This window comes from Chiloscyllium plagiosum, unplaced genomic scaffold (assembly GCF_037043375.1).
Source record: "Chiloscyllium plagiosum isolate Xiang-an unplaced genomic scaffold, Cpla_swu_hap1 HiC_scaffold_10, whole genome shotgun sequence".
NCBI classification, from domain to species: domain Eukaryota; kingdom Metazoa; phylum Chordata; class Chondrichthyes; order Orectolobiformes; family Hemiscylliidae; genus Chiloscyllium; species Chiloscyllium plagiosum.
In genome coordinates, this window is record NW_028270148.1 from 24,279,100 (window position 1) to 24,299,928 (window position 20,829).

Consider the following 20,829-nt stretch of genomic DNA (forward strand, 5'->3'; position numbering starts at 1 on the left):
GATAAGCACTGATGCTACTTTGTTCACCCAGACATTAACTCACTCAGTGAGGACAGCTGATAAGACAGATTTTCCAAATGCAATTAATTAAAGTACTCTGATCTAAAATTCTTAACACAAATCACACTGTCAGTTTCCTCAGAAGAAGTTCCAAAATTATGTTTCCATATTTTCCAAATCTACAGGCGTGACTTCTAAATAAATACAGAACTGTGGTAGCAATAAAATAACAGAGAAATGTAGCCTCCACAAGGTTTTATAGTAAATGGGTAAACAGTTGTGCAGGTTTCCACATAAGATTAACTTACCTCTCCAAAGTTCCCAATGATTAATGCAGGCAAAATATCTTCTGGTTCTATCTGAACAGGAGGCCCCGTCCAGTTACTCTGTACAAACAGCTGCAAGCTGCCCACACCCAATAAAAACACAACCAGTTGCCTACAAAAAAAATAAGAAAGTGGTTTAAGCCTGTGGCGCCCAGCTTTACAATATTTTTATGCCAAGATTACTGTGCGTTTGAAATGTTCAATCTCAAAAAAAAATTTCTTTTGTTTCCCAAATCCAGTGAAAAATTAAGAAATCAGTCCAAACCAGTCCAAACTAGGTTGTGACACGGCCAAATACTGAATTCAAATTTATTCCTAAGTGATTGTTTGTGTGTATGTAGATCCACTGGGAGTTGAGTTGAGACTTCCAAATTCACTTCTATTTTAAACTGGTAAGACAGAAAGGTAGCGGCCACACTCAGCAATCTGAACTCGCTGGGAAGCCAATAGCCCAAAGTTGAAGTTAGGATGTGCTAATTTCCTCTGATGGCATCAGAAGGAGGCTGATCTTTATTTCAAACTAATTGCTTTGATAACTTCTGGCAATGTTGAATTAGCACAGATAAAGAGCCTGCACACATCAAGGAGTGTAATTCCTTTCAAAGGGATTGCATGGATCCTGTACTACAGTTAAGGCCCATGACGTAAAAGCATGTCACCACCAGGATTTGACAGGGTAAACACAAAGATAATTCCACTTGTGGGAGAAGAGGAGAACTGGGACCATAAATACAAGATAGTCACTAATATAAACAAAATGGAATTCAAGATAAACATATTTTTATTCAGGGAATGGTTAGAATGCAGAACTCATTACCACAGGGAGCAGTTAAGATGAATGGCAAGGATTAATTTAAGAGGAAGTTAGGATAGCACATGAGGAAGAAAGAAATTGAAGGTTATGTTGATACAGTTAGATCCAAAAAAGATGCAAGAGGCATGTATGGTGCATAAATACGAGCATGGACCTGTTGATATAATGGCCTGCTTCTGTGTTTCAAGCCTCTAATTTCTCAGTATTTTTAAATTGTACAACCTCTGAGGATATCTCCTCTTGATTCAATAACCTGAGTTGGAATGATCAAACCCATATTTCTTGATTGATGTTACACCTACCCCTGCACTTTTCACCAGGCTAGGAACCCATGCAAAAGGTTTCAGTCCTTCACTTGTGCTACTCTATGAAAATAAGACACTTCCAATTATCAGCTATGGTTTCTCCATCAGATGCAGAGAATAGCCATCTGAAAAGTTTGCTACAACTTATGGCATCTTAGAAAAGATATGGTGAAATCATATCTTGGAAGGGGAAAAATTGCTATGTGGGAAAAGCAATGGAGTGAGACTAATTGGAAAGCTTTATCAAAAAAATTGGCACAATCAGCTGAATGGCATCCTTTGGTTGCATCATTTCAGTGTATTTAAGTGCATCTTGGAAAAAGAGGTGCAAACAAAGCTGAAGCTGTTATGTTAACCAATCACCTTTCTGCTTGATCTTCTGATGGACCATCAAGGTATGCCAAGAGCTGATTTTCCAAGTAGTTGTCAATAACTTCTCCAATGGCAACTTGAGCAGGAAAAATTTCCTGAATCCTTGGATTCAACAGAGTCCCTTTGAAGCTGCCCTCCAACAGTTGCTGCAGCAATAAGGTGCCTTCTGCAATAGAAACAGTCTATCACTAGTGAAGGTCAAGAAAGTGCAAAGCATTCAAAATGTGCAGGCTGACATCCGCAGTAACCACGACATTCAGCAATTACCGATCCAGCACCAATGCACTCGATGGGTAAAAGTAAATGGTGTGTGACCTTTATTAATCATCACAAAACAATTTTAATGCACTGGTGAGTAAAGGCTGAGTTTGCAGAATGGAGTCCCAAATCTGAGCATTTCATTTAAAAATGAGAACATTTGTTTGTAATATTCCTCACTAATTATCTCATCATTTCATCTCTTAAACACTATGCTGGACTACAGTTTTATGGATGTGAGACAAGTTTATTCTCTACATGTTGGTCTAGACAGTGAGAACTAGTCAACGTTAAGGCAGGGTTGCACCTTAACAGAGCTTAATCAGACCTTCCCGCAACACACACTCGTCTTTCCAGCAGAGGTCTCTGGAAAGTGATCAGGAGAAGGAATTCCAGCCTGTTCTTCTCCTTCACCACAATACCACTCCCACTCCATCAACACCCCCACCCCCAACCCCCGCACCCACCCCACCCCCACTGCAAAAAAACTCAGCCGGTTTCACAGCATCTGTGAAGACAGAAACTGAGTTAAAATCTGTGATTTCAGCAAATTCAGCCCAGAATAGGAATTAATGTGGATTCCTTCAGTTCTACATGACTAGCTGCAGCATTTTTTACTAAGCGAATGGAATTTACTTTTAGATTTCTACTGAACCGCAAGCCACAATAAGAAACACCGAGAAGCAATAACAAAGGGAAGTATCCAGTCCCAGATATAAAAACATCGATGTCATATAAACTGCTCCTATATATCTCGTTGAACACTGCCTCAACCTGTTCCAGTGTTTTCTACAGCAACAAATTACACCTGAAGGTGATAGCCAATTCACACATAGCAAAGTCTCACAGACAGATTGGTTTGTGTTGGTAATGACGGCAATGCAGCACTCCTTGAGTCATACTATTATAATCAAGCAACACCCTTCCACTCCACCCCATTAACCCATCAAGCCAAAACAAAAATTAAGAGACTCAAATAGGCAGGTGCTTCGATCCAGCCCTGGTAAGTAATGAGTAGATAAAGAAACTTCAAAGGTGAAACAATTCCTGCTGTAGGTAATTCTTATTTGCACCTGATAATGAAACATTACATTGGTTTAAAATTCATAGCATCCCTCAATAAGGCAGTTGCCACTGAACATAGTTAGTCTCTCTAAACCAACAATTATAGACAAATAGATACTTAAAACAGCAGCATATTATTTCATTTGGAGTGTATAAAATATGCAGGAACTTCAAAAACAAACAAAGAACTGTGGATGCTGGAAACTTGAAACAAAATCAGAATTGCTGGAAAACCTCAGCAGGTCTGGCAGCATCTGTGGAGAGAAAACAGAGTTAATGTTTCTGGACCAGTGACCCTTCTTCAGAACCGATTGTAGCTGGCAGAAGGTTGGTTTGTATACTGAACATACGGAGGGAGGAAAGGGGGAAGGAGTAAATGATAGATGGAAATGAAGCCCAGAGAAAGAGACAAACAGTTGGGCAGGAATGCATAAAGGTCAGCCTGGGAGAATGAATAGCTGCTAACGGGGACCATTAGTGGCTGACAATGGGCTATTAGAGGTAGCAGCCCATTTGATGACAAGGCCTGGTGTCTGCGGGTTAGGGTAAGCTGGAAGAACACATCATTTTCAACTTTAGAACCCTGCAACCTTCTGGACTTAATACTGAATTCAATTTTAGGGCTAGAGCACCATGGTCCATTTCCCATGTCCTTGTCCCAATCAGGATTTTTTAAATGTGTAAATCAATGTGATTATGGTGAGTTAAGACTCATTGAAAACTCAACCAGCCAGCTTCTGTGGTGACAGAAGCAAAAGACCGAGAATTCTATGGTAATCCACTCCCTCAAGGCCAGTCCACCATCTACAAGGAATAAATCAGGATTGTGATGCAATATTTTCCATTTGGTCAGATGACTTCAGTTTCAGCAACAGCCATGAAGCTTAAATCCATCCAGGACAAAACAGCTCATTTGATTGTTACCCTATGCACCACCACAACATTCATTCCTTTCAACACCATTGGAGTGACCGTAGTGTGCTCTATCGACAAGATATATGACAACAATTCTACAAGACTCTTTCAACAGCACCTTCCAATGTGCGAACTTCCTGGAAAAACAAAGGCAGATGCACATGAATACCACCAGTTGCAAACTGCTCTCCAAACTACACAACTCCCTGATTTGAAGTATAAGGTCATTCCATTTATTGTTACAAATGAAAATCCTGGAGTTTCCTTCCTAATAGTACCACAGGAACCATATGAAGGCATCAGATCAAGACAGTGGCTCCACTAACATGTTTTCAAGAGCAATTAAGGACAGGCATCAAACATTTGACCTTGCCAGAGCTACTCCCATTCTCTGAAAAAATCTAAGATTTTATCCTGACCCTAAATGAGGGATTAATAGTTTACAAACACAAACTCTTCGTTAAAAGTATTGTTTTATTCATCTATTTCGAACATTGCCAGGATTTCCACTTTTCTAATTGAACTCATAAAATCCTGAAACTGAAGCAACCAAAGTATCCCATTTAATTCTTGGCCCAGTATTTTATTTTGAACAAATTAACACCCACTTCTCTTGCTCTTATTTCTTATGTTCTTATAAATCTGTGGACAAATTAACTTCATACTATCTTCTAAGTGGTAGAGGTGGAGGATTTGGAAGGAGCTGATTAAAAAGCCATGGCAAGTTGCTGTGGAGCATTTTGTAAGTGGTAGACAGTGTCGTCACAGCTCCCTGGTGCTGGAAGGAATGAACACGACAGATTGTGCATAGGGTCCAATCAAGGGGACTACCTGCCTCACATGTGAAGACTCTTTGAGGGTTGTTGAAGATTCACTCATCTAGGCAAGGCTTGCTACTGTGCTCATAATACCGTCCAGTCAGATTTCAACACAAGGATTCCCAAGTGCTGAGGATATTTCATGGTGCCTTAGTCAATCTCAGAGCTGTAGTGTCTGCCTTGCTTCTAATGAAGGTCATTTGATTTTGCTGGTAAGACTAACATTATTCTTTGTGCCTCACCATAAAAACATAACTCCAGCTCAATTCACTTCAAAGCCATTTACAATTTGTCACTTCATTTTTAAAAAGGAAATATTTTCAACATCTTCTACAATTCAACCTTGGAATTCAGCAACTTACACTTTTTTTTATTACAACTGATTGATAAGGTTGCTAAAACTGGATCCTGCTGACGGAAAATGCAATAGGTAAGCATTTCAGTTACTCCTACATTTAAAGTATGCCTTAGTTAGACTTCATTTATAGCATACAGCACCTTTGCAGTCAAGTCTACATTTACGGTTCAGGGAAGAAATACTGAAGTCTTATTTCCTTCATTTATTATGTTATTACATGGACATCAAGATGGAGCAAGGTCACTGATGGGAATAAAATAGCATTCACATTATTGGACAGTTAAGTGCTCCCAGATCAAGCCAGCCCAGCAGCAGAGAATGAAGTGCTTTATCAAGAATCTCTGTAATGATGATAAGGGTTTTTTTTTACAAAATGCCAAATCCAACCCCAGTGGAACCAAAGGGTGGAACTCAAAGGATAAAAAAAAGGGAGACTCTTCATGGTGAATTCAACTTCCTGTTATCAAAACTGCAATGCTAAAACTGTAGAATTGTTGTAATCTTTAAATCAGACTTCAGTTCAGATGAGATTCAGTAAGACTTAGAAGTAACTGGTCAGCTTTCAGAGTTTAAGAGGAAGTTAAAGATGCGGATTTCCGGAAATTTCTCCGGTTCCCAGAAGATAGCTTTTTAAGAGATCTCTGTAAGGTTGCTTCCTTTCCAGGAGAGAATGAAGGATTTTTTTTTGCTGCCAGCTTTTTGGAGATTTCCCCATCAATTAGCAGATAGGCGTGTACTGAAATGTTAGTTCAGAGGCTGGTGCTAGGTAATCTTGAGCATATAGCCTCCCAAATCAGTCCATCCAACAATTACAAGCCACAAAACACATCTCTTATCTCCCTTTAAAGCTTTAGCTTGCATTCTTTCCACAAAATCACCTGACCTTTTGTAAACAGTAAGTGAACCACAACACATTCCAGTATTTCCATTTTCAATAATTATTGCTTAACACCAACTCCGAGAAATCATCTGGAAAAACCCTTTTCAATACAGTGTATAAATGTTCTAGTTCGTCAAAGTTCTTAATATAAATATATGTTCCCAACATGCGTCCACTCTTGGGAAATGAAAAGCCATTTTCAAATATGATACAAACTTGACGATTTATTAAAAAATAAAAATTAGACTTGCATTCATTCATCTTTATTCACTCATTATACAAGATTGTTACAATTTCTTGTCACCTTCTTAGCCCCAAACTATTCCAGTGCATTACATTCTTAATAATGCAATATTATCTTTATAGTGAGCGAGTTTTGAGAAGGTTTGTAGCTCAGTTTGAGGTTCTGGACATAGGTTTGCTCGCTGAGCTGGAAGGTTTGTTTTCAGACGTTTCGTCACCATACTAGGTAACATCTTCGGCAAGTCTCGGACTGAATCACTCGTGGTTATGCCCGCTTTCTATTTATATGTTTGAGCTGCCTAGGGTTGGCAATGCCATTTCCTGTGGTGACATCATTTCCTATGGTGATGTAATTTTCTGTTCTTTTTCTCAGGGGGTGGTAAAATGGGATTCAAGTCAACGTGTTTGTTGATAAGAGTTCCAGTTGGAATGCCATGCTTCTGGATATGCACGAGAATTCCTACTTTACAGATTTAGTGAAGTCAGGGGCCTGTTCATTTGTTAGGACCATCTTCAGCTTCCCAGAAGTTGTTTGGAACTCTTGTGGCCATATTACACAGTCCGGTTTTTGTAATAAATTTGTTAGAGGTACAGCCACTGTCCTAAACTTTGACACAAATTTCCAGAGAAAATATGCAACTCCAAAAATCTCATGATTTCCCCAGATGCATTGGGAACAGGGAATTCTATCAAAGTCTTTATCTTTTACTGTCCTTGGCAATGCTTGCCGTAGTCCTGTGGTGAAAAGTGTGGTGCTGAAAAAACATAGCAGGCCAGGCAGCATCTGAGGAGCAGGAGAATCGACGTTTCAGGAATGAGGCTGATGTGTCAAGTGGGCTAAGGTAAAAGGTAGGGGGAAGGGAATTTGGGGGAAGGGTGCTGGGAAAACGAGGTGAGGGTGAGGGTGATAGGCTGGAGAGGGGGTGGGGGAGGAGAGGTCGGGAAGAAGCTGAACACTTTAACTCCTTCCCCCCCCCCACTCCGCCAAGGACATGCAGGTCCTTGGCCTCCTCCATCGCCAGGCCCTGGCCACACGACGCCTGGAGGAAGAGCGCCTCATCTTCCGCCTAAGAACCCTCCAAACACACGGGATGAATGTAGATTTCTCCAGCTTCCTCATTTCCCCTCCCCCCACCTTATCTCAGTCCCAACCCCCGGATTAAGCACCACCCTCTTGACCTGCAATCTTCTTCCCGACCTCTCCGCCCCCACCCCCTCTCCGGCCTATCACTCTCACCTCCTTCCACTTATTGTGTTCCCAGCGCCCCTCCCCCCTACCTTTTATCTCAGCCCGCTTGGCACACCAACCTCATTCCTGAACAAGGGCTTATGCCCAAAACGTCGATTCTCCTGCTCCTCGGATGCTGCCTGGCCTGCTGTGTTTTCCAGCACCACACTTTTCAACTCTGGTCTCCAGCATCTGCAGTCCTCACTTTCTCCTAGTTGATCTAGCCCTGTGGTGCCCAAGGTAAGTTACCTTCACTTTACATAATTCACTCTAAGCAAAATTTATGACTATTTCAACTAATTTAAGACTTTAAGTAAGAATTCCAACTGTGTCACATGGCTCTTTCCAGGGATTGTTATACATTGATATGTCACTAGTTACAACTGGTTCATGAATCTGGAATGTAGTTGGAGTGTTTTTTTTGTGTTGCCGTAAGAACTTAATGTGCTACCTCCAGTATCTCAATGTCCATCTTCTTCTGCAGATTCTATAAGAATTGCTTCACTTTCTCATCAGAATTTGTACTTAAGTACAAATTGTCATGGGAATTCAGTGGGATTGAGGTCTCCAACTGAGAGATGCCAATGGATGTATTCCATCACCAATAACATGCAGGACAGGAAATGTATTTAACAACCAGGCTGATGTGGTTATCTGATTTTTTTTATAATAACAGTTCACTCTGTTCTGATTTAATTTAACAATAAGCTTTTAATTGGGCTGGGATAGCAACAGTTTCTTTCACTTTATGTACTGGACATTTCTTTGTACAGGTACATTCTATGGCAGCACTCTGTTGCAGATTCTGCAGATCATGTGATAGAAACAAATTGTCAAATGGGTGTTGTGTGACATTTTCTGCTGTCCAACAAACATAAGCCTTTGGTGACTTGATTAATACTCAGGGTAGCTGTTAACCCTTCAAGCAAAGCATGGTTTCAGATTGTAAAGCAGCAAAAGAAAGCAACAGGCAGTTTACATAAGGAAAAGATTTTAAATTAAATAGCTCAAACCATGACTCAAGTCGACATGTTTATTTGCTTGAAAGGGCATTTTGCAAAACATCTCCATTTATTTGCGTCTAAGAACAATATTACTCGCTAAAACAAATTATCTAAGTTACGAATACAGTTCAGCTTGGGAAACCTTACTGTCTGCAAGGTAGCTGCCACATTTGCTATATTACAATGGTGGCTATATCTTTAAAAGTACCTATTTGCTTTTAAAGCTGATCGAAGATTGTAAAAGTTGCCATATAAATGTAAGATTTGATCTGTCTAAGTTTATATTTCAATAGTTTATCATCTCATACGAAAGCAGCAGTTCAATCAACCGAAGAACGAAAGAATCACATTTCTACAATAATTCTGTTCCACATCGCCACTCCTCTATGACTGGGCTCCAACCATTGACAAAATACAAAGACATATTAATTTAACTCACATTTCAGGGTCGGCTAAGTACAGATGCAAAAGAAGAAACCAGCTGTGCAGTTGGAAAAATGAGATAATAACCCCCTATTTGTTTAATGAAAGTTGCAAAATTAGGTAACCTGGAAAAGTAGGCCAGAAATCGTGGTAAAAGTGCTGACCTATAATTTTTTTTCCCCTGTAATATACACTTGTACATTTCAAGGATGTAAATCAACTGAAAGTGCTATTTTGCCAGGTGCTTGAAAGAATGGTTTCTTGTAGAGCTGTTCTTTTTTCACTCTGCCTCTATTTCCCTGTACTAAATTTTATTTAAAGAAAGTAACATCCATCTGGTTTTCCAATGGCAGTTTCAAAAGTACCATCACCTTTAAAATTGCTGACATGACTGTTGTCAGGGTTGGAGGATTTGAGCTATAGGGAGAGGTTGAATAGTCTAGGGTTGTTTTACCTGGAGCATCGGGAGGCTGAGGGGTGACCTTGTAGTGGTTTATACAATCATCAGGGGCATGGATAGCATAAATAGACAAAGTGTTTTCCCTGGAGTAGGTGAGTCCAGAACTAGAGGGCATAGGTTGAGAGCAAGAGGGGAACGATATAAAAGAGACCTAAGGGGCAACTTTTTCACGCAGAAGGTGGTTCGTGTATGGAATGAGCTGCCAGAGGAAGTGTTGGAAGCTAGTACAATTGCAACATTTAAAAGGCATCTGGATGGGTATATGAATAGAAAGGGTTTGCAGGGATATGGGCCCGGTGCTGGCAGGTGGGACGAAATTGGGTTGGAATATCTGGTCAGCATGGACAAGTTGGACCGTAGGGTCTGTTTCCGTGCTGTACATCTCTGTGACTCTATGACTCTACCATCCAAAGAGAAACAGGGCAGAATTTTACCCTGACCAGTGCTGCAAGATCATAAGACTCAGAAGAATTCAATCAAGTCTGCTCCAACATGCAATGGGATCATGGCTGATCTGACAATTAACTACACTTGCCTCCTTTTTCCCCCTTAACCGCTGATGCATCCTACTAATTAGAAATCTGTCTGCGAGTTTTGAGAAAATTTGTAGCTCAGGTTGAGGTTCTGGATGTACGTTTGCTCGCTGACCTGGAAAGTTCGTTTACAAGTGTTTTGTCACCATACTAGGTAACATCATCAGTGAGAGCACTTGAGTTAGTGACCCGCTGCTTTCTATGTGTGTTCAGGCTTCCTGGGGTCAGTGATGTCATTTCCGGTTCTTTTTCTCAAAGTGTGGTTAATGGGGTTCCAAGTCGATGTGTTTGCTGATAGAGTTCCAGTTGGAATGCTTCTAAAAGTTCCCATGCATGTCTCTGTTATGGCTTGTCCTAGAATGGATATGTTATCCCAGTCAAAGTGGTGTTCTTCCTCATCCATATGTAGGGATACTAGTGAGACAGAGTCATGTCTTTTTGTGGCTAGTTGATGTTCATTTATCCTGGTGGTTAGTTTTCTGTCTGTTTGTCCAATGTAGTGTTTGTTACAGTTCTTGCAAGGTATTTTGTAAATGACAATAGTTTTGCTTGTTGTCTATATAGGGTCTTTCAAGTTCATTAGCTGCTGTTTTAGTGTGTTAGTGGGTTTGTGGGCTACCATGATGCCCAGAGCTCTGAGTAGTCTGGCAGTCATTTCTGTAATGTCTTTGATGTAGGGGAGAGTGGCTAAGGTTTCTGGACACGTTTTGCCTGCTTGTTTGGGTTTGTTACTGAGAAATCGGCACATAGTGTTCACTGGGTACCTGATCTTTTGAATACACAGTATGGGTAGGTTTCCTCTGCTCTTCATAGTTCCTCTGTACTGCAGTGTGTGGTGGCTCATGAAAATAATGTCCTCTAGTCCAGACAAGAACGATTTCTTAGCAGCATTAGAAACAACACTGAAAGACAACAAACTCACAGAAGAAACCCAGCAAACCATTAGAGAGACAGTCGCACCAACATTAAGCAGGAACAAGGAAGGAAACACACTCAATATACAAGAAAGGAAAGCTTGTGAAGGACTCAAAAAAGATAAAAACATTGTGTTATGAAGATGTGGAAGTACTGTACCTTTAAAGAGAGTTAAAAGCTAGCAAAAACTACTTGACAGCACCAAGTGTTCTGAAAAAAGATACAATGTAACATGTGCTCCAGCTACTGGGATAACTAGGGTAACTGGTTGTGTGGAAATGACAAAACAGATTCAAATTAGGCAAATCAGTTTAAATTATACCCTGAAAATACCAAAGTCCAATCTAGTTTGAATTGAGTATACTGACAATCTTAAAAGCCAATGACACAAACTGGGGGGGGGGGAGGGGTAAAGACCAGGGAAAATTGAACAGTTGGGAGGAGAACTGCCAGCTACCAGCATGTAAAGACTGTCTGAAAAATAGCTCTCTTAAAAGGTATCTTTACCGATCAGGTAAAGTTGTTAATTTTTACTTGAAATAGTTCTTGGCCTCTCGAATCTTCACAGATTATTGCATGGGATAAATCCTTTCTGTGTTTATGATTTACAGTAAGCAGGAGAGTTTACCTTGTGTTATAACTGTTTGGGGGCTTGTCTGGGATTTGAACTGGTTTAGACAGATTTGAATAGATTTGGGGGTATGAAAAATCCCAGATTTAAACACTTGCAGGTTAGTGTCCTAGGTCTTTAAATAAAACGTAAGTCAGACAATTTGTTTAACTTCGGTGACTTGAGGTTGATTTAATTAAAATTGAGAGAAATGGCTCTTAAAATTGCTAGAGGTTCTGGGATTTGCCCAGAAAGTTAATAAGGAAAGAAAAAGGCTATACTTTACGAATTAGCAAATAAGCTAGATTTAGGTTTGACCAAGGACACAAGTAAAGCTGAAATTGTAAAGTAATTACTCAAACACTAATGTGTATCACAGAAACAGACAAGTGCAGTAGAGGTCGAGAAACTTAAATTACAATTGAGGAAAATGGAGTTAGAAGATAAAAACAGAGAGAAAGAAAGAAGAAAGAGAGAGTGAGAGAGAGAGAGAGAGAGAGAGAGAGAGAAAGAAAGAAAGAAAGAGAGAGAGAGAGAGAGAGAGAAGAGAGAGAAAACGAGAGAGGAGAGGGAAGAGAAAGAGAGAGAGAGAGGAAAAAGAGAGAAGGTTCTCAGCTGAGCAAAGAGAGACAGAGAGAAGAAAGGGAGAGACAAAAAGAGAATTTGAACATGAGAAGTTGCGACTTAGTCAGCGAAATCAAGTTGACAGGATGGACATTAAAAGAGAAGGTAGTGATTTATTTAATATAATAAACTTTGTCACATTTTGATGAGGAAGATATTGAAGCTTTCTTTATTTCATTTGAAAAATTGGTTGGACAGATGAGTGGTCCAAGGATATATGAGTAATGCTGGTTCAGACTAAACTGGTAGGCAGAGCTAGTGCAGTATTTGCCAGGCTGTCAGATGAGGGGTCAAGAGATTATGAAGAGGTTAAGCAGGCTATTTTAAGTGCTTATGAATTGGTACCAGCAGCAGATAGACAGTGATTCATAAACACAAAGAAGGAACCAGGTCAGACTTATGTTGAGTTCAAAAGAATTAAATAGTCATTTTGATCGATGGGTACGTGCTTTGAAAATAGATAAGATCTTTGAGGCTCTAAGACTGATTATTCTGCTAAAAACTCACATGCAGAGATGGTAAGATTTCACATGGAGGAACAGAAAGTTCAGGCAGTGAGAAGGGCAGCAGAATTAGCAGATGAGTACATGTTGATGCATAAGACAAGCTTCTGGCCAGAATTTTGTCCTGTGAGGAATAGGATTTGTGAGAAAGGGAGATCTTACACTAGTAAACCAACAGTGGACAGCACTGGTAAGAATTTACCACAGGATAAAAAAAGAAGCCCAAGAGGGTGGAAAGGAGGTGAAAGGTCTCAGGTGTTTTCACTGTGGTAAAGTAGGACACAAAGTCACAGTACTGATCGTTAAAGAAAGGCGCTGTGGGGAAAGGTGTGGTAAAAGAAACTAAGCCAGTGGCATTAGTAAAGGTAGTAAATGAGACCCCAAGAGGAGCCAAGGAGCTGCGGGAGATTGCACAGCCTAGGCCAGGGCTGGATATGGAGTTAGTACCTGATCTCTACAAAGAATTTGCCTCTGTGGGTAAATTTTACTCAGAAAGAACAGGGGGAGAAGGACAAAAAGTTATAATTTGAGAGACACAAGATCGAACCAGTCGCTGATAGTAAGGGATGAATGAATACGCACTCTTTCTGATCTATGATCCGAGAGTGTGGTATCATGTTGGAATGCTAACTCAAGGCTGGGGAAGTTACAGTGGAAGTGCTTGACAAGAGTGTCAGTTCCAGGAGTTCAGTTTGTTTTTGGGAGTGATTTCGCAGGATCCAAGGTGGGAGTGACATCCCATGTTGTGGAGAAGCCCAAGGAAGACCAAGAAACTGAGGAGTTAAAACAGAAATATCCTGGTATTTTCCCAGACTATGTAGTAACCAGATCCCACTCTCATAAGTCACAGCACGAAGCAAAATGTAAAGATAAAGATAAAGGAGTTGAGGTTCAGTTAGCAGACACCCTGTTTGACCTAATGGTGCAGAAAAAATCTGAACAGACAGAGAGTCAGACAGAAGTGCTTAGTCCTGAAAGGCGAAAGAACTTGCAACAGGGTTATTATCTGAAAGATAGAATCCTAGGATGGAGTGGAGACCACAGCAGGTTAGTGCAGAGGAGAAATGGGCTGAAGTGCACCAGACTGTGTAGCCAGTAGCATACAGACAGGAAGTGTTACGGGTAGCACATGAACTACCTGTAGGAGGTCACCTAGGGGTACGAAAGTCTCAGGCTAAGGTACAAAAACATTTTTAATGGCCTGGAATGCACAACTAATTGTTTAACTTTTACCACACATGTCATACATGCCAAACGTAGATAAGCCACAAGCGGGAATAAGACCAGCAACTTTGTTGCCAATTCCCCCATTTGAAGAACCTTTCATGCAGGTTATCATTGATCGTGTAGGTCTCCCGCTGAGAACTAAAAGTGGGAACCAGTACTTGTTAACCAGAATGGGTGTGTCTACCAGATGTCTGGAGGCAATTCCATTATAAAGTATCAAGGCAAAAAGGGTAGTAGAGAAGTTAGTAGTTTTCTTCACACGTTATGGACTACCCAGAGCAATTCAGTCGGACCAAGGGTCAAATTTTACAGTTCGGCTGTTGAAGGTGGTTATGGATAGCCTAGGTATACAGCACTTTAAATCCAGTGCGTATCATCCCGAATCCCAGGGAGGTTTAGAAAGGTGACATCAGATCTTGAATACCATGTTGAGAGCATACCATCAGGGCTACCTGAATGATTGGGATAAAGGTATCCCATTTGTATTGTTTGCTATTAGAGATGCCCCAAATGAATCTACTCAGTTCATTCCCTTTGAATTTATATACGGTTGTGAAGTGAGAGGCCTTTTGAAATTAATTCAAGAAAGATTGACAGGACCAAAGTCTGAGATCTCATACTTGGATCAGAGGTGAGGGAGAGATTAGAATAGGTGAGTTAGCTAAACAGCACCTAAAGAAGGCACAGTGTAGAATGAAACAGGTGGCAGATAAAAGCTCTGAAACTTGGACATTTTCCTGAGGAGATGACATGTTAGTACTGTTACCAGTGATAGGAGATCCCTTCAAAGCCAGGGTTAGTGGTCCCTATCAAATTGAGAAAAAGTTGAGTCAGGTGAACTATCTAGTAAAGATACCAGATAGAAAAAAAAAGGCATCGCGTCGGTCATGTGAACATGCTGAAACAGTATTATACTAGACAGGGCGGCATGGTGGCACAGTGGTTAGCACTGCTGCCTCACAGCGCCAGAGACCCGGGTTCAATTCCCGCCTCAGGCAACTGTCTGTGTGGAGTTTGCACATTCTCCCCATGTCTGCGTGGGTTTCCTCTGGGTGCTCCAGTTTCCTCCCACAATCCAAAAATGTGCAGGTTAGGTGAATTGGCCATGCTAAATTGCCCATAGTGTTTGGTGAAGGGGTAAATGTAGGGGAATGGGTCTGGGTGGGTTGCGCTTCGGCAAGTCGGTGTGGACTTGTTGGGCCGAAGGGCCTGTTTCCACACTGTCAGTAATCTAATCTAAATGAGCCATTCCGAAAGAACTGGAGAAGAAGGTGTTAGTTACGCCCCGCAGAGTGAGGAATCAAATCCAGATGATGTGGATTTTGAGGTGCCTCAAAATAGATTTTAAAAATGAAGTCGTCCTTGAGGAGTGGGATAGGTTAGTAAGCTGTCTCAGGAGCATAAAATGCAGTTGAAAGATTTGTTACTGCAGTATAAGGACATATGTAAGAATCAGATGTGGAGGACTAATGCTATTACACATGAAGTAGACGTGAGGAATACTGCTCCGATAAAACAACAGGCTTAATCCTTTTAAAGCCAGACAGCTCCAGAAGGAGGTGGAGGCCATGCTTGATGAGGACATCATCGAACCAAGCCAGAACAAGTAGAGTTCACCGATCATCTTAGTTCCCAAACTGGAAGGGGCTCAACGATTCTGCGTGGATTATTGGAAGGTACTCATATCTAGTTCCTCAACTGGTGGACTATATCAAGAAAGTCAGACAAGCCAGCTACATCACCAAGTTGGACTTAATGTGTAGTTACTGGCAGGTACCTTTATCAGAGTCAGTGGAAGAAATTTCTGCTTTTGTAACCCCAAATGGGTTAGATCAGTATAAAGTGATGCCACTGGAATGAAGAATGTTCCCGCCACATTCCAAAGACTCATGAACAGAGTTGTGTCTGGGTTAACAAACTGTGCAATCTATTTGGACGATGTAGTGATCTTTAGAAAGTCCTGGAAAGATCACATGGTACAGTTGGCAAAGCTCTTTGAATGACTATGAGAAACAAAACTGCTGATAAAGTTAAATAAAACGGAATTTGTGAAAGCAGAGATGACGTTCTTGGGACATTATATCGGTCATGGAAGGTTGACCCCATGGAAAGCAAAGACGAAGGTCATCGAGGAATTTCCACGACCAACCTCAAAGCAAGAGGTGCTTCCATTCTTAGGACTCAGCAGATTCTATCGAAAGTTTGTTCCAAACAGCAGTGTTGTGGCACCGTTAACCGATTTGCTGAAGAAGAACACAAAGTTTTGGTGGACAGAACCATGCCAGGACGCATTCGGACATTTAAAATCAACATTAACCACCAAACCAGTTTTAGTTACACCAAACTTCTCAAAACCTTTTAAAATTGACATCAGTGTAAGTGACATAGGAGTTGGAGCTGTACTCCTATAGGAAGGGGAGGATGGGACTGAACTGCCAGTTGGTTACTTTTCAAAGAAGATCAACATCCACCAAAGGAAATACTCCACAATCGAAAAAGAACTATTGAGATTGGAACTGGCCTGACAGTATTTTCATGTGTATGTCACGAACAATGTGTCGGAGACGGTGGTGTACATGGATCACAATCCACTTACATTCTTAGAACGCTTTAAAGACAAGAATATGACAGTATTTCATTGGAGTCTTATGTTACAGACTTTTAATTTAAAAATCATACATGTTGCGGGTCGTAAGAATGTAATTGCAGATGCGTTATCGTGGATTTAACTGATAGAATTTAGATGAGATTTGTATTTAATGTTATGCATATATAGGAAGAAGTTAAGATGAACTTAAAGTGATCTGTATGTTTGGATGATCTGTGGTTAAAAAGAAAGCCATCTTTTAATTATGATGGTTCAATTTTTCTTAAGGGGGGAGGTGTTATGAAGATGTGGGTGTACTGTACCTTTAAAGAGAGTTAGAAGCTAGCAAAAACTACTTGACAGCACCAAGTGTTCTGAAAAAAAGATACAATGTAACATGTGCTCCAGCTACTGGGATAACTAGGGTCGCTGGTTGTGTGGGAACAATAAAACAGATTTGAATTAGGCCAATCAGTTTAAATTATACCCCGAAAATACCAAACTCCAATCCAGTTTGAATTGAGTATATTGAAAATCTTAAAAGCCAATGATACAATCCGATGCTTTGGGGGGTAGAAGACTAGGGAACATTGAACAGTTGGGAGGAGAACTGTCAGCCACCAGCATGTAAAGACCGTCTGAAAAATAGCTCTCTTAAAGGGTACCTTTACCGATCAGGGACCTGTGAAGCAGAATCCCCAAGAACAAGAAAAGACAACAGGAATACAGAGAAAACTGAAAGCTACCTGGTTTTGAGATAAGAAGCTTTGTTTTGTAAATAATGATCGGGAGTTTTATCGGTCTAGTATTGTGGAAGGGAAGGTAAAAGATAGGTTAGAGAGGAGTTGCAAATAGTTGTTAGTTAATTGTTCTCTGGTATACTTCAAGAAATAAAGTTGTAAATTTTTACTTTAAATAGGTCTTCGCGTCTTGAATTTTCACAGATTACTGCATGGGATAAATCTTTTCTGTGTTGCCGGCTTACACTAGGCAGGAGAGTTTACCTCATGTTGTAACAATTGTTATCCTACCTGCAGACAAAGGACGCTTGACAGTCATTTTAAACTTAAGAGACGACATTGAGAAAGCAAACGCACTGCTTGCAGATACTGACACCTACCAACAGGTGGCAATAGACCCAACCTCACAACTAAAGAACCGAATCACAGCCCTAGTCAAAAAACTTCAGAAGTCTGGAGAACTAAATAAGACAGACTTCCAAAAAATAAAACCAGGCGGATCCAACACACTACGCTTCTACGGGATAACCAAAATTCACGAAGCAGGAGCCCCCCTCAGACCCATAGTCTCGCTACCTGGAACACCAACGTACACATTAGCCAAGGAGCTACACCAAAGACTAAAACAATTAGTAGAAGACCCATGCCACTCCATCCAAGAATTCCTGAACACCAAAGACACCAAAATAGACAAGGATGAAATAATGGTCTCCTTTGACGTAACAGCCCTGTTCACATCCATCAACATCAACCTGACCAAGGAAACACTGACTACGCGATTTGGAGAATCAAAGACACATACACCTAACACCACCAACTTCATCAGCAAGGGCAACATTATCAAGCTAGTGGACCTATGCTTTACCACCCACTTCGATTTCAATAACATAACTTACAAACAAACCAACACAACACCCATGAGATCTCTGATATCAGGGTTCTTAGCAGAGGCAGTAACGCAGAGACTCAAACAAACAGCTCTGCCAACCATAGATGCTACGTGGATGACACCTTTGTCATCACTAAACGAAACAAATTAGAGGAAACCTTCAAGACCATCAATAATACCCTTACTGGTGTAAAATTCACTGAAGAGGAGGAAACCAACAAACTGTCATTCCTAGATGTCACTTTGAGCGAACAGTCAATGGGGAACTTCAAACCAGCGTGTATAGGATAACAACACATACGGACCAAATACTGAACTACAGAAGCAATCATTCCAAAACCCACAAACAAAGCTGCATTAGAACATTATTTCAATGAACCACCACACATTGCAGCACAGAGGAACTATGAAGAGCAGAGGAAAATCACGTATACAGTATATTCAAAATGAACAGGTACCCAATAAAATAGTCTGCTGATTTCTCAGTAACAAACCCAAACAAGCAGACAAAACGTGTCCAGAAACCCTAGCCACTCTCCCCTACATCAAAGACATTTCAGAAATGACTGCCAGACTACTCAGACCCCTTGGCATGATGGTAGCCCACAAACCCACCAACACACTAAAACAGCAGCTAATGAACTTGAAAGACCCTATACAGACAACAAGCAAAACTAATGTCATTTACAAAATATCTTGCAAGAACTGTAACACACACTACATTGGACAAACAGGCTGAAAACTAGCCACAAGGATGCATGAACACCAACTAGCCACAAAAAGACATGACCCACTCTCACTAATATCCTTACATATAGATGAGGAAGAACACCACTTTGACTGGGACAACACATCCATCCTAGGGTAAGGCAAACAGAGACACAAACGAGAATTCCTAGAAGCATGGCATTCCAGCCAGAACTCTATCAAAAAAACACATCGGACTCGGCAAAATGGCGGCGATTCTGTAGAACTGCTGTGGACAGCTCTGCCTAACAGCCAAGGCATAACAGTGTTTTTTGCCATCCCTGGCCAACTTATGTGATGGAAATATTTCTTTAAAGCCTTACAGAACACATATTTGTTAATATTTGGGAGTGGGGAGGATGTCAAAGGGAAAAGGAGCAAGCAAACAGCAGCAGGGAGGACACTCCCCTGCAGCACCTACCACACCAGAGACTGCAGCAGCAGCAGCCTCTCCTGAACCCCCCCCGGGGACCTGACAGACTCACAGGAATTGGCTGCGGCAATGGAGAGACTTACCTTGAAAGGTGCGATTGAGGAAATCGGTGGGGAGATTCATGCCCAGGTCCAACCTATCACATCCATGCTGCTGAAGCAGGAGCAGGAGATCCAGGGCCTCGGGGCGTGGCTGGAGGAGGTGAAGGGTCGAACTAAGGCTTCAGAAGCTGCGATAGAGTCCTCATCCAGTCGGATCCAGGTGCTGGAGTGAGAGGTGCGGGCTTTGCGAAACCATATCGACGACCTCGAAAATCGAGGTCGGAGGTTAAATCTCCGAATTGTCGGGCTCCCTGAAGGTTAGGGATTTCATCCAGAAGAAGACTACGCTTCTCACGAAGCCCTATAAGCCCCGATACAGAGAGGTTGTTGCTACATTCCACAAGCACCCTTTCAGTTAGTGCCCTCTATCGCTTGCTGGGTGGCAGGGCTTGGCAGGATATTAACCGGTTATGTGAGGTCTGGGAGCAAGAGCTGAGAGTGGAGATCTCTTCTGAAACATGGGAGAACATATGGGAAAATACTCAAAAGATCTCAATCTGTAACAGAACATGCGCTACGCAGTTAAAGGTTCTGCACAGGGTTCATCTGGCACCAAGCCATCTGGTGAAGTTTAAAAAAGGGGCATCTTCAGTGTGCCCAAATGTAAAATAAGTGTAGGTACTCTTACCCATTGCTTCTGGACTTGCCACAGGCTCCGTGTTTATTGAAGCACTGTGGCAGGAGAGATAGGGAGGGTATTGAGGATTGAAGTCAAAGTAGACCCGATTTCTCTCCTCTTAGGTCTAGCAAATTTACCATCTTTGGACCGGCATGGGAAGAAACTATTTAATATTCTTGCACACTGTGCACGGAAGAATATTCTGATGAATTGGGTGTCTGAGAAGCCGCCGGGCTTGCTGGGATGGCAGAAATTAATTATCGAGCACATTCCCTTGGACATTTTCACAAACATGGTGCACCACACAACAGACCATTTTTATAAGACATGGCAGCCCTACTTGAGTTGTTTGGATATAGATTTATCATTTATGTTAACTAGGGCCTTTGTTTAACCAGGATGATTAGATTTGTCAAGCCCTGAAGGGGGTCTCCCGAGTTAGTACGGGTATGTATACAATGCTCCCGTTCCTTTGTTTGGGAGCCTTGCGCCAAGCATAGCTGTTCTGTATTTTGTGGGTTTTTTTGGTTCGTTTTGCTTTTCTACTTTTTGGGTTTGCTTTGTATTATACAGTAGGTATATAGTTAGTAGATAGTAGTTGTATTGTAATTTGTGTTTTTTTTTCTGAATATTATACTGATATTTGTGATTGTTTCTTTCAATAATTTTATATGTTTGTAAAGTTAAAAAAATTGCTAATAAATATATTTACAAAAAAAATCAACCTAGAACCCCATTTACCACCCTTTGAGAAATAAAGCAGGAAATGATATCACCACAGGAACTGACATCACCAACCCAAGGAAACCTCAACACATAAATAGAAAGCAGG

General features: G+C 41.1%; 1 protein-coding gene across 1 annotated transcript in view; it reads right to left on the bottom strand.

Annotated features, from left to right (window-relative positions):
- ttc27 (tetratricopeptide repeat domain 27) overlaps positions 1-20,829 on the bottom strand; it is a 210,387-nt gene that overhangs the window by 183,660 nt on the left and 5,898 nt on the right. Inside the window, exons 2-3 of the mRNA XM_043695515.2 lie at positions 1,809-1,983; positions 309-438 (exon numbers count right to left, since the gene is read on the bottom strand). Of these exons, the coding sequence (XP_043551450.1) occupies positions 309-438; positions 1,809-1,983 (305 nt within the window). The remainder of the gene's footprint in view (positions 1-308; positions 439-1,808; positions 1,984-20,829) is intronic.